Here is a 13,313-nt window from a genome sequence, read left to right on the forward strand (position 1 = left end):
ATGGCTACCAGCTGCCTGAACAAACGCTTGTCACCCAAAGTGTTATGAGGAAAAACAACCTTTCCAGGTGGCCCACCTCCCTGCCAAAGTCCTGAGCTACATGGGATAAAACATGGGCATAAGGTGACTGAGTGTGAATCATTTATTTTCATGAGGAATGAGAGAGAAAAAACCAGAGGAACCCAGCATGGGTGGGATGAGAGAGTATGAAGATTTATGTGGGCATTGGATTTATAAGAGAGAAAAGTAGATCAGATTTGGGGGCAGCCAAATGGCCTCCCTCCATCTCCTTAAATCATCCTCTCCCACAGCCCTGACATCAGTTTCTGCCATGGGATATTTCTGCTCTCAGCCCTTGAGCAGTAGCAGTCAGTGTTTGTCCCTCAGGGAGGCACCCTGAACCACAGGGCAGACAGAGTTCCTCTTAAGAGACAGGCACAATGCAGCTGCTGTTTCCAGGGCATCCACACCCCTTCCCTCTTCCTTCACACTGGGCTCTCCAGCTGGTGGGTCAAACCTGAAGCTCCTACGGAACTGCCAAAGTGAGGGATGTAGCAACTCTGGACCAGAACTGTCAGTGGCCACAGCCCACAGAGCTTAATGCAATTGGGACAGGGCTGACAGGAGAATAATGGGGAGGGAAACTGGGCCAAAAGTTCTCTGGCCCCACTCATAGGATTCTATATTCAATACTTCCTTGGTTGCTGGGCAACTGCAAAATGGGTCACCATGAAGTGGCATGGGATGGACTTGATGTTTATCATAGCCACCAACTGTTGGCACAGGAAAGAAGGTCTTGTCATGTAACCTGAATTTGGGGACTTTCCTGGCTAGGTCCTTTTGAATAGCAAGCATGGCCAAAAAGAACTAGAAGCTAACTCCCCGTCTTCCTCCTTTCTCTTCAAAATGTAGAGGACATTTCCCTCCTGGTCTTGGCTTCCCCATGAGCCAGCTCTTGTGAGAACTTCAGCCCTGGAGATGGGGTTCAGTTGGGCTGCTCACCAAGACAGATGAGTCAGAAACAAATGTGCTTAGCAGCCCATTGCCTTCCCAGGGATTTAACATCTTCATTTTAACCAGCTGCTGCCTTCCACTTGCCCTTTGTCTAGTGGGGAGAAGATGGCTTACAATTCATTTTATCATGCACACAGGAATATGCACACTCCTGGGTGTGCAGGCATTTACTCACATGCACTCACATACAACTGACCTATTATAACCGGGAAAATCATTTTTTATTGTAGTCCCTCAGTGCCTGCTGCCATTTTTCCTCGGTGAGATTCACAGGAGAAAAATGGGTTATCACTACAAGAACAGATGCCCCTCTCTTGTATGTCACTGGCTTCCCATTAACTTAAGCATGAAATCCCAATTTCTGAACAGTCATAGACACAAGACATCAGCTCTGCTTGTCTCCTTCTACTTTTCCTCCCCAAGTCCATGCACCCTCCCATTTATTATACTTTGATCTTACTGGCATTTCTGTAACCCTGGACCCTTTCATTTTAGGAAGATCAAATGGTCATAAAGGCCTTCAACAGAGCTGTCGAGTATAACTAGTTTGTTGGCTCAGGTCAGGGGACCCTGAACCCTTGGTGCTGATCACCTACAAAGATACTTCTGAGAGTTAAGTCTGATCACTTGGTGTAATGGAACTTTATAAAAAGCACAATTAAATATGAGTGGGAATCAGGCAGTCTCCTTAGACCCCAGGATGAAAATCTTGTGAAGATATTAAACACATCAATGACTCAAAACTAACTAGCAGTGGAAGAAAAATCATTCGTAAAAATGAGAAAACATTAAAAGTTGGAGATTTAAAAAGTTCTCTTTTCCAAGTATGAAAGAAAAGCATCAGAGAGCCCATGAGGAACGTGGATCTAGCTCTCCCAATAATTTACCATGTTGCCTATGGCTACTTAATATTGCCAAGACTATTGCACATTCTTCCTCAAATAAAGGGCAAGTCAATTCTAAACAAAATAGTCAAATATTAGTGGAGTATTTTAGAAACACTGGGATAGTTTTAAAGATCACTACTTTTGGTGAGTTTCTGTTTTGTTTTTCTTCTCTTTTTATATTTGAGATTGTATTTTAATTACAGGATTTCTCCCTTCACTCTCTTTCAAATTCATGGCCTCTTTTTTTTTTTTTTTTATCAACTGTTATCGAATACATGTGTGAATGAATGAATAGATAGATGAATGGATAGATGGATGGATGGATGGATGGATGGATGGATGGATGGATGGATGAATGTACAAGTATACATATGAACACATATTTCCAAATACAACTTATTGAGTTCATATAATGTTACTTTTTTTGTACATTTTCAGGGATGACCATTAAAATGACCAATGAGTGCACTTCTCTCTGAAAATAAGACCGCCTCTCTTACTAACCAGCTCTCCCCAGAAACCTGGAAATCCTTGAGTTCTCTACTGAACTTGTATTAACCAATGCTGACTGTGCTCTCTGGGCTTTACTCAGATCCCTAGACAATGTCAACAGCATTTTTGCTGTTACAGTGGGAGTTGGCATCTACTGGACAGAGACCAAGAAAAGGTTGCTAAACACTATGTAAAGAAATCAACAGCTTACCAACAGCAAATTATCCCACTCTGTTAAAAGTGCTGAAGTTAAAAGATCCTTATTAAACTTAGGAAATGATAAATACAATATATAAACCACTCCCCAAACCCTGAGATTCTGTCTTCAGATTGTTGCACAAATGCTTTCAGTTCTTGCTCCAATTTAAATCTCCATAACTGGATGTCATGAGCATTCCACACAGATCAAAACAACCCTCCAATTCCAGAGAAATCCAAATGCTGAGACTCAGATGTATTAAAAGAAATATCATGCAAAATTCAAGTTGTGAAAACTGTCAAAACAAGAATATGAATTCCTGCAGACCAGGCCCATATTTATTTTGAAATAAGGACATTTCCAGAAAAAAAAGAAGAAGAAATAATTGTTTCTTACAAAACAATGCATAAGCCAGCAAGATGGTTCAGAGGGAAAAGGCGCTTGTCATCAAGATATGAGTTGAATTCCTTGGACTCCTGTGGCAGAAGATAATCAACTCCTGAAAATTGTACTCTGATGACCACCACACAAGTACTACGCATACATACATGCACACATACACACAAGTGTATGATCAATATAGATTTATGTTAGTCATGGTAACAGATGCCTATAATCCTGACACTAAGAAGGCAGAGGTAGGAGGATCACCCTAAGTCTGAGATCAGGCTGGGCCTTATCAAACATGTTATCGCGTAGGGATGTCTCACGTACTGGAAGAGCCTTCAGGGTAACTCTGGACAGAACACAGAATGACAGAGAGAGGGTAAATGGAAGGGAGCAGATTCTATATGCGTAATAAAAAGTGTCTCCCACCTTCCAAGCAAGAGTTTTGCCTGAGTGCCAGTGCTGTGTAAGTGGACTGGTGATTAAATGACTTTGTAAACGGACATCACCAATTTGAAAGTAGGAGATGATTACATGTAATCCCTGACATCTGATGGTTGAAAGAAAACACATTTAGTAGAAATTTAACTTTGACTTTAGGATTTTGACCTTTCCCTAGGCTACTGGATGTGATTCAGTTCTCTTTTAAGCTAGAAGGTAGGAGCATTAAGCCATAGCTCTCTGTCAACTATGAGATAACCAAGAAGACAGTCATTGCTCTTTAGCATACTGCTTAGCTGGGATATGATAATTTATCCATTTATCTATCTATATCTAGGCATATTTTACCTATGTATCTATAGCTATATATAATATATCTATGTATTTACTGTAGTTTTTCCAAGCAGATTCTCACTATGTATCCCAGGCTAGCATCAAACTCATGATCTTCCTGAGTCAGTCTCTTGAGTACTAGGATTATATCCCTGTGCTACTAACAATAGCTCTGTCTTAATATATTTGTAATTATAATGGCTATTGAGAAGTTGTTTCACTGCATGTCTAAGAGCATCTGGAGTTTAAAGTCTTGCTTATACACAAATTATGCTCTGGCTTGGCAGGTGCTTGTCTTGGCCCTTCAGCAGGCTACAAGCACCAAGCACCAAAGGGGAAAAAGGAGACTGTGCCTGCCACACCTTTGTTCCTATCATATCAACTGCTGGGCAAAAAAAAAAAAAAAAAATTCACCATAGATTGAAAACTCACACCCAATTTTGAGGAAAGCTAATCTTGGGATATGCTTGCCAGTGCCCTCCAGAAATACAGAATTAACTTGCATCAAAAGGAGAACAGAGTGAAGAGCAAAGCTTGCAAAAGGAAAAGAATCCAGAAAGGACAAGAGCAAGGAACTCTCATCCCTGGGTGGTCTTGGAGAAGATGGAATTCTGCAGGCTGGGCTAGGCAGCTCCACTGCTTGACAAATGGTGTCAAATTCCGGAGCACTTATCTTGTGCGTTTCCCAGGCCCATGGGGAGGAGACTCTTCGGAAAGGGTGCAATCAGAAACACATTTTTTTTTTTTCTGCATCACACATCATGGCAAGTGCCTCTCTGTGCCAGACCCTCTGCAGATCTGACTGAGACCTGTGGTTCTCAGTCATTGTTTTAGCTCCTGCTGCAAATTCCCAAACTGGTTTCTTTACCACTTCCCAGACAGACACTGGGGCAGCCAATACATAAGTGCCACCCTTCTCATTAAACATAACAGAGCAGGGCAGACACTAAGGTTAAGGATAAAATCAGAAACCTTCCACAAGCCTTGTCCAAGACACTCAACTTCATTCCAAGAATGTACAATAACAATTATCATTAGCCTTTTACAGAGCAATATTCTAGGTACTGGTTTTCAAAACAAAGATTGGCTATCTATGTCTATTTTTGTAAATATCTATCTTGGGAAACAGCTGCTCTTAGCTGGTTCACGTGATGTCCGTGTTTCTTTCCCACTGCACGGGTTGAGAGATGAGGCAGTAGTTTTCACTTAAGTAATTAGATTTCGTCTCTGGTCCTTTGGGGGTTAAAGTGGTAAGTTTTATATATAATGAATAAAAGCTCAGTGGGTCATATATGATGTGCCTAAATACATCAGTGTTATCAGCATTGGAAATAAATGCAGACATTAAACCACTACTTTTCTTTATTGAGCTTTTACCAATTCATCAGTATTCTTGAGAAGATATTATCACCCTTATAGTCCAGAGTGGAACACTTAAGCTCAGCTAAGTTCTCCTCAAGGTCATGTAGTTGATCAGTGGAGGACTTTAAGATTTATATTCAAGTTCTCTCACTCTGATGCCCAGGCCAGGTGGTACCCTAAACTATACCACCTGTATCTACCCAAATGGTTCACCCTACATGGGCAGAGACAACTTACAGATAGATGCCCACGACCATGAATACAGAGACCCAAAAGTCCAGGATTCATAAACTGATGATGGAGTTTCCATCCAGCCATTCAGTATTAAAAATAAGCTTATTCTGAGGTCCCAATAAGTGTCCTCCTCAGTGGCAATGCCTTTCATCCCCACCAACAAGGGCATTTGACTTTTGAGAACATCATGCAAATTCCACAAAGGTCACGGAATATTCTGGTGCAAGAAAGGAGGCCACTCCATTCTCCTGACTCCATAGTTTGGTTCCAGACCTTAGTAAGTCCATCTGACATTTGTGCTGTGAATATGTCAAGTTGTGTTGAGCACTGATGTGCAGAGAGAAGACTTTCTGTTGGAACAGGGTAGCGGGAGGTGGGGAAACAACTGATGGGAACCAAGCTTCTTCCATACTTTCCCAGTTGCCAACCTTCCTGGAGCCTCACTGGCTCACAGTATGGCGTGTTGTGAAAGGCCTTCCTGCAACTGCGGTAACCACCTACATGTGCTCTTGGGATCTGAGCTCAAATGACATAGAAGACATTTTAGAATGTATCCCAACTTCACTCACCAGTTCCAGGTGATAACTGTGTGACCACCACAACCCTATCTCCTCCTGTTCCCTGGGATGTCTAGTACCTTTGAAATGGGCCCTTCTGACTCATCGGACAGCCCCCTTTATCCATCTCTGTTCCTGAGATGATGTCAAAAGCCTGTTTAGGCTGACAACACATCCACAAGTTATTGAAGAAAATGATCTAAAGCTACACATTTAGTCAGAACACTTTTGTCACCAGACAGAACTTGTCACCAGACATGCCCCCATTACATACTGCAGTTATTGATTTCTAAAACCAGTCATGTTCAGACTATTGGAAGCTGCACTGACAAAGGATCTTTAATGGAGTGTGAAACTTGTTTAACATCACCCTCTTAATGGCCCGCCACCTCATTTGACCACCACCAACTCTGTTCTAATTGCCCATGTACCCCAGGATTTACCTTTACTGCCACAAGCATTTTGTCTTTGGTGGGGCTTAGATTGTAGCACTCAGCCAGGAAGACCTTTCCAAAGGCTCCTTCACCAAGTTCCCTCTTCAACACAATGTCTCTTCTCTTGATGTGCTGAACATCTGTAGAAGTATCACAAATGAGACAGTCAAATTCTGGCGCCTTCGGGTCGGCAAAAATTTAAGGTACTACTGGGTGCACAACCAGAAGAGCCAAATGTTAATATCCCAGTTTGGGCACAGAGATTGTCATGGCTTTTTAAACAAAGTCAAACACAAACTGAGATCTCATCTCTGTGCCAGACTAGTTTCTGAACACTCTACACCTTATCTGTCTCAGATGAAGGCCAGAGTTAATGGTAGTTTGTAATCGGGACAGAACTTGAATCAGTGATGTCACCAAATAGGGACATGTTCCATGACGCTGCACATGAATGGAAGCATCCTGGCAAGACGTAGATTCTGATTCTGTGGGCCTGAAAACCAACATCTACAGCAAGTCTTCAAGTGAGGCCAGCTAGCTGCTGGTAGCTCTTTATACCCCAACTTTGCCAAGGAGGAGTTGAGAATCAGATTTGAATAGTGACTCCATGACAATCCTGCCCATTTCCCCCAGTTTGGGAAAATAATTTAATCTGAGAGCCTTAATTTCCTCACTTATTAAATGGGGATTGCAGTAATGCCACCCTCACCGAAGCCCTGTGATGAAATGAGATATTCCAGTTTAATGGGCTGTCTTAATCTGGGAGAGACTTAGAGACATGTAGTCAATAAACACACACAAAAAACGTGCAAACACTCTCACACACATACACACACATCCACAAGCATACAAATGAATATGCACACATATAGACACAAATACAAGCACATGCACCTACAAACACATACACACACAGCCACACAAATACACAGGCACATGCACATATGCACAGATACACATGACACACATATGCATACACATGTACACACATACCATACACATGCACAAGCATACAAATGTACACACACATAAACACACACATATATATTATATATACAAATACTCATATATATAGATTTATGTTAAGCCAATACATAATTGGACAGAATGAGGAAGTGGGAAAAAGAGCAGGAAATGGAAGAGGAGGAGTCAGAGGAGGAGAGGGAGGAGGAAGAGGAACAGGAAGATGGCTAACAGCAAGTGATAAGGGATCTCCTAGGAGGGGAATAGAAAGTGTAGTGATAAAATAAAAAATAAACACACAGCTTGTTTTCCTAATTACTGAGTTGTGTTTTTATTGAATGAGTTTATTTGGGTTGAAAAGGACATTGCAATAAATTGGCAATTTGAAAAGGATATTGCAACACATATATACATATGTACATACCACATACATCCTCATATATACACATACACATGCAAACTCATACATATACATTCAAACACATATATGTGCATACACATGCACACACACATATACACACATGCATACACATGCATACAAAAACACCCAATATACACACATGCACATACAGATACATGCATACATGTATATACATGCACACAAATACACCCAATATACACACATGTACATACACACACACACACAAACATGTTCTCACACACACTTATGGATATACATACATACATATGTACATACACACACATCATGTGCACATTCTTACACATACATACATATGTACACACATATAATGGCACAATAGTACCCTGTTTGGGATAGAAAACACTCATGGGTAGTTAAATTATGCCAGGAAAATCCCAGCACTGCTCCTTTGAGAGAAAGCAAACCAATGAGATCAGAGATGACAAGTTCAAAGACAGCCTCAGACCTGGGGTCTGTGCAAACAGAAGAGCTGCCAGTGTCTTTGCTAATTTAGTAACCTAATTAAAGCGTGTCTGCCAGGAAAGAGCAAAGCTGTGACCTCAGCCGTCCCACCTCTTTGGAAAGAACGCTACCAAGAAACTCTACAGTCAGGGTGCTGGTGAAGAAAGGAGTCAGATGGGGGTTACTCACCGACCTTCACATGAAATGTTCAGTAGGCAGAGGCCCATTAAATACCTGTATGGACATTATGAAGCATGTTGCCCAGCCAGCAAAGAAGGTCCTCTCAAATGAGCTTGTCATGCAGCGAAAGCTGAACGTGAAAGAACCATAGCAGACTGTTCCCACAGTGAAGAGCCATGTGACAAGGACAGAGGAGCATGGCTTGAAAGCTGAGCCTAGTGGCTTGGTAGACTTGGGTACTATTTTTCTTTTCCTATCAGAGTTCAATATCTCACAGGGTCTATGGTGACCTGCCTCCTTTTCCTTCTTGTAGGCAACCTTCATATTCATGGATAAAAATTATTTCCTCAGCCGGAGAGATAGTTCAGCTATTCAATGTATTTTCCTTGTTTGGCAACCCTGTCTCTGTCTTATAGCCTCTGAAGAATGGTGTGTTTTTGGCCTTCAGGGTAAGGCTGAAAAGTATCACTGGTAGAAAATGGGATGTCTGGGCCTCTATTGGGAAGTCATCTGCTCAGCACTGCCTAGTCATTCCCAGGTGGCTAGTGAGGACACATGGTGTCCCTCAAGGTGAATGACCTGGCAAGACCAGGGAGTGAAGTTGTAGCCTGATAAGACAGTTCTCCAGCCTGGAACTAGACCTCGGATTCCTCATCTATAAAATATCCCATATCCTACAGCTGGATGTACAGATCTATAAACATTTGTACTGTGGAACTCTGTTTTCTGTGAAACACATGACCTTGTGTTCTTGAAATCACAGTGACAGTGACTCACAATGTCAGCCTTTTGGGCTACGGAGATGGTCCAGTAAGGCACTTGCTGTGCAAGTAGACGGAACTGAGTTTGGGTCCCTAGGAAAAGCCAGTCACAGGAGCTGTTTATGTAATCTTATAGTTCCTGTGATAAGATTGGAGGCAAAAAGAAAGTATTTGGAAGCCTGTGAGCCAGTTATTCTGGCAAATACAGTAGCAAAATAAGCCCCTGCTCTCAAACAAAGTAGAAGGCAAGGACCAACACAAAGGATATCCACTGATTTCTACATATACACTGTGGTGGCATGAACATGCATACACACACATTCATATGTGTACATGTATGTATGCATGTACACACACGTACACAGAGAGAGAGGGGTAGAGATCACCCTAATCACTGTGTCCTTGTAGAAGAGGTGGGGCTAGTATTAGGCACTCATCGGAGATTTCAGCCCATCTCCCCTCCATGTCTCCATCTTGGCCACATGTCATCCTTCCTTGGCACCTGCTCTTGGAAGGTACTAGCATGTATAGCATGCAGTAGGTTGAGAAAGAACTTCTCTCACACAGCTATGACTCATACTGAGGTAGAAATTTTTGGTGATGCAGCTGGATTTGAGTCATTCATATTCCTGTAACTCTAATATCTGTTTGTTGGCCAAGTTGGCCCTGGTATGTTATCGGTACCCTATCTTGGGTGAACATATGTTTGTTCTCCCATCTCTCCCCAGGAAAGTGATGCAATAAACCTACTCCAAATTGTAAATATAGTAAAATACCATTTTCCTCGTGACTGGTATTATTTTAAAAGAAGGAGAAATGAAAGCCAAGCCATGTCTCCCCCAGGTGCTGAGATCAGCATGAAGTCCAGAACTGGAAGATATGCCCGAGAAACCAGGCACATGAGAAAAAGCTGACTCTGCCTCAGATCCCAGTCGTGCCCTCTTTCTGACTGGCCAGTGAGCAGGTTGCACAAAATCATCCAGAGAGTTTGTTAAAAAACAGGTTTCTGGGTTCCTAGCCCAGAGATTACCACCCAGTGGGTCCGTCGTCACACTTGAGAATGAGCATCTCTATGTTCCCAGATGATGTTGATATTGCTGAGCCAGGAAGCACACTTTGAGAACCACTAGAACAGGATGTTTTGTGAAATGAGGAGTTGGGTAGCTGATACCTTAGATACCTCTACAGAATGGACTGAAGAAACACCAAACCTACCAACAGGTAACTCATGCCTCAGAAAACCGGGAGAAGGTCACGGGTCTTGGATTTACTTCTAAGCCCCTCTTGACCTTGCAATCTATATGGCTTAAGCTGAGTCAACTGTGTGAAGAGATTCAAGTGGCCTTTTATGCCCTGGAGATGAAGCCTCTCTGGCTTTCTTGTGTTTGAGAAACCTGTGCACAAAGCAAAGCAACATTTCAAATTTTCACTGGTCCCTAAGCCCAGCTCTGAGCTACCTCTCCTTCCCAGTCTCAGAAACACTCAGTACAAAACGAGACTTGAGAGTCTTCAGAAAGAACTGGATTCCTCTCTGCAGCTGCTATGCCTGGGTCATATCTGAAATTCCACTCCCCTCTCCCTTCCTAGGCAGTAAGAGTTCAGGGCTTTGAAAGAGTCTGAAGCTCCAATTGGGAGTTTCAGACAGGAATGTCTTTCCACCCGTCTCTGCGTTGAGTCTGGCATCTTCTGCACTCTTCCTGTGTGAGCATGGCATCTTCTGTCTTTGAGCCATAGAGGCTTCAGGTGAGTACATGTGAGAAATCACTCTCCTCTTCCCAGGAACATGGAAAAATCAGGCTAGAAGCAAAGTGGTTTGCCAAAACATGCAAATGAATCATTTTTAGGGACATGGAAATACCCAGTGGCTCAGAATAAAGTCCCCTTGTCTCATCCTCTTGTCATCTCAGTATAGGGCATTTAAGATCAATACATGTGTTTGTCCCTGGTTGAGTGGTAAGAGCTAGGAAAAGGAGAAGGAGCCAGAAATAAAAGCAGACTCCATCCCATCCAAAGTCCTACAGTAAACAATACAACCCCAACTGTGGTGACAAGAGTCCCCACAAGGTGACTGAGAAACTTTGGCAGAGAAACACTGAATAAAAGCCAAATGCATGACATAAATCCCTTCCATGTGAACATGTCCGTGCACCAAGAAGGCTGGACTCCAAAACTCAGTCTCAGCTACTTCTTTTCCTGAACTTTCCAACAGAGGAGTACAGCAAAGGGAACGTGCATGTGGCGTCCTATGATATGTACAGCCCTCATTCCCATAAGGGCCCACCAATAGACTTCTTTCACAGATAAAATGAAAGCTTGTGATACCCCTCAAAATCCAGAGACAACCATGGCCAAGAAAAGTCATTCTATGTGTGGATTTGCAAGCCTGTGTAACTTCTTCTCCATCAAGCAACTCTTCCTTTCGTGCTCCTTCATCTATAGTCACAAAGATGGTCCTGTCCAAATGTTAACCATCCCTAATTCTCCTGCATTGCTCCTCCTGGGCTTCTGTTACAGCACTGTCCCAATGGGAAGAGCAGGAGCGTCCCTGAGAGGCCTTTCAGAACCCACCAAGCTCTGGGAAATGTACAGATGGGGGAGAATATAGAATTGAGGGACCTCGAAGGACTGGCTTGGAGTGAACTGTTTCATTTTTTATGTCCACATGTCTACTTGAGCCCCTTCTTTGCTTATTTTTACTTCCCATCATGAGGTTCAGGGCCATTACTGGTGAACCCATCCAAACAACCCACAAGCAAAAGGTGCTGGCTTCTCCTAAGAGAACAGAGTATCTATCAGTTTCCTTAGCTGTGTGGACAGGCAGCATCTGGGCTGGGAAGCTCAGGATTTTCAGTTCTGGAAGAAGAAGAGGGGAAAAGAAAAATGTGTAGGTGGAGAACTGGGGAAGTGTCCCAAGTCCAATGAGGAAAGGGCTACTGAGAGAATATGAGTGGTATTTAACAGAAAGGGTTCTCGGGAAATGAAAAAGGTTTCTAGAACCTTTGGCCAAGGTTCATCTCAAATTCCTCTTTACCAGAGAGCCTCTGATGAGATTCCACCAGAAGAGGCCACCTGTAGATCCTCTGGTTCCCATAGGACAAATGATTAATCCTACACAAATGGACCCTGCATTCCAGTTACTGCTTCCAGAATCCTTCCTCTGCGATACAGACCCAAGTCACAGTACCACATGTGTGAGACTCACTCCAGCAAGGCCTTCCAGATCTACAGCAAGCTTGGCCTCAAGCACTCACTTCCCTGAGAGGCTAGTGTGTTGGCTGGGTCTGTATCTGTTTCTCGGAGCTGCCTCATGCGAGGCTAGGAGTTGACAATATTGAGAGAGACATTTCTGAAACTCTTACAGCGATTCACACAGCTACTGACTCTGGATGATCATATGTGGCTGGACCCACAGAGACTGACATCAATATCCTTCTTTGTACACAAAGAAAGGGGAGCCAGAAACTGTTCAACCTTGTAGTCCAGGGGTAAAGAATGGTCAAAATCCACTAAAATCATCCTACTACTCAAAGAGAAAAGATTTTAGTTAAAAAACAAACAAACAAAAAGATAGACAGGTCTATACTGGAATTCTGGCCCTGATACTTCCTAGCTGTGTTCTCTCTCCAAGCCTTGAGCTCCTAATCTGTAAACCGGCCCACAGATAGTAACTTGGAAGAACAATTAAGAAAGGCGACTTAAGTATTTAGATTATAGGCCTGATAAGATTGCTCAGTCATTAAAATGCTTACCTCACAAGCCCAAGGCCTGAGCTTCATCCCCAGAACTTATCTGAAGAAAGATGGCTATGGGAGTCCACACTTGTACTTCCCAAGGCTGGGGAGGTTGAGGCAGGTGGACCCTGGGGCTTGCTAGTGAGCCAGCCTAGCCAAACCAGGGAGTTCCAAGCCAATAAGAAATTGTCTCCAAAGATGGGTGGTACCTGAAGAATGGCACCCAATGTTGATTTTCAACCTCCATATGTATGTACATACAGAGACACATATAAAAAGTTTCTTTGGGTGATGGAGTCAGTAGGAAGCACATGAACTATAATTGACATTTGACAAGTGCTATCCGTCTCTTTCTGTAAGGTCTGCATTCTAAAAGCTTAGCCTATGTGCAAACAAAGCAGTGGCTTGGGAAGGAATTGAAGGAAGGATAATTGTCTCTGAAAAGAAAATTGCCT

The 13,313-nt window shown here is 42.8% G+C and overlaps 1 protein-coding gene across 6 annotated transcripts in view; it reads right to left on the bottom strand.

Annotated features, from left to right (window-relative positions):
* NTRK3 (neurotrophic receptor tyrosine kinase 3) overlaps positions 1 to 13,313 on the bottom strand; it is a gene marked incomplete at its 3' end in the record, with an annotated part of 361,952 nt that overhangs the window by 57,833 nt on the left and 290,806 nt on the right. For all 6 annotated transcript variants that reach the window (XM_080914000.1, XM_080913999.1, XM_080913997.1 and 3 more), the window contains one exon: positions 6,350 to 6,480. In XM_080914000.1, coding sequence (XP_080770126.1) covers positions 6,350 to 6,480 — 131 coding nt within the window. The remainder of the gene's footprint in view (positions 1 to 6,349; positions 6,481 to 13,313) is intronic.

The sequence above is a fragment of the Micromys minutus genome (genome assembly GCF_963924665.1).
Source record: "Micromys minutus genome assembly, chromosome: 3".
In the NCBI taxonomy this organism is placed as follows: Eukaryota; Metazoa; Chordata; class Mammalia; order Rodentia; family Muridae; genus Micromys; species Micromys minutus.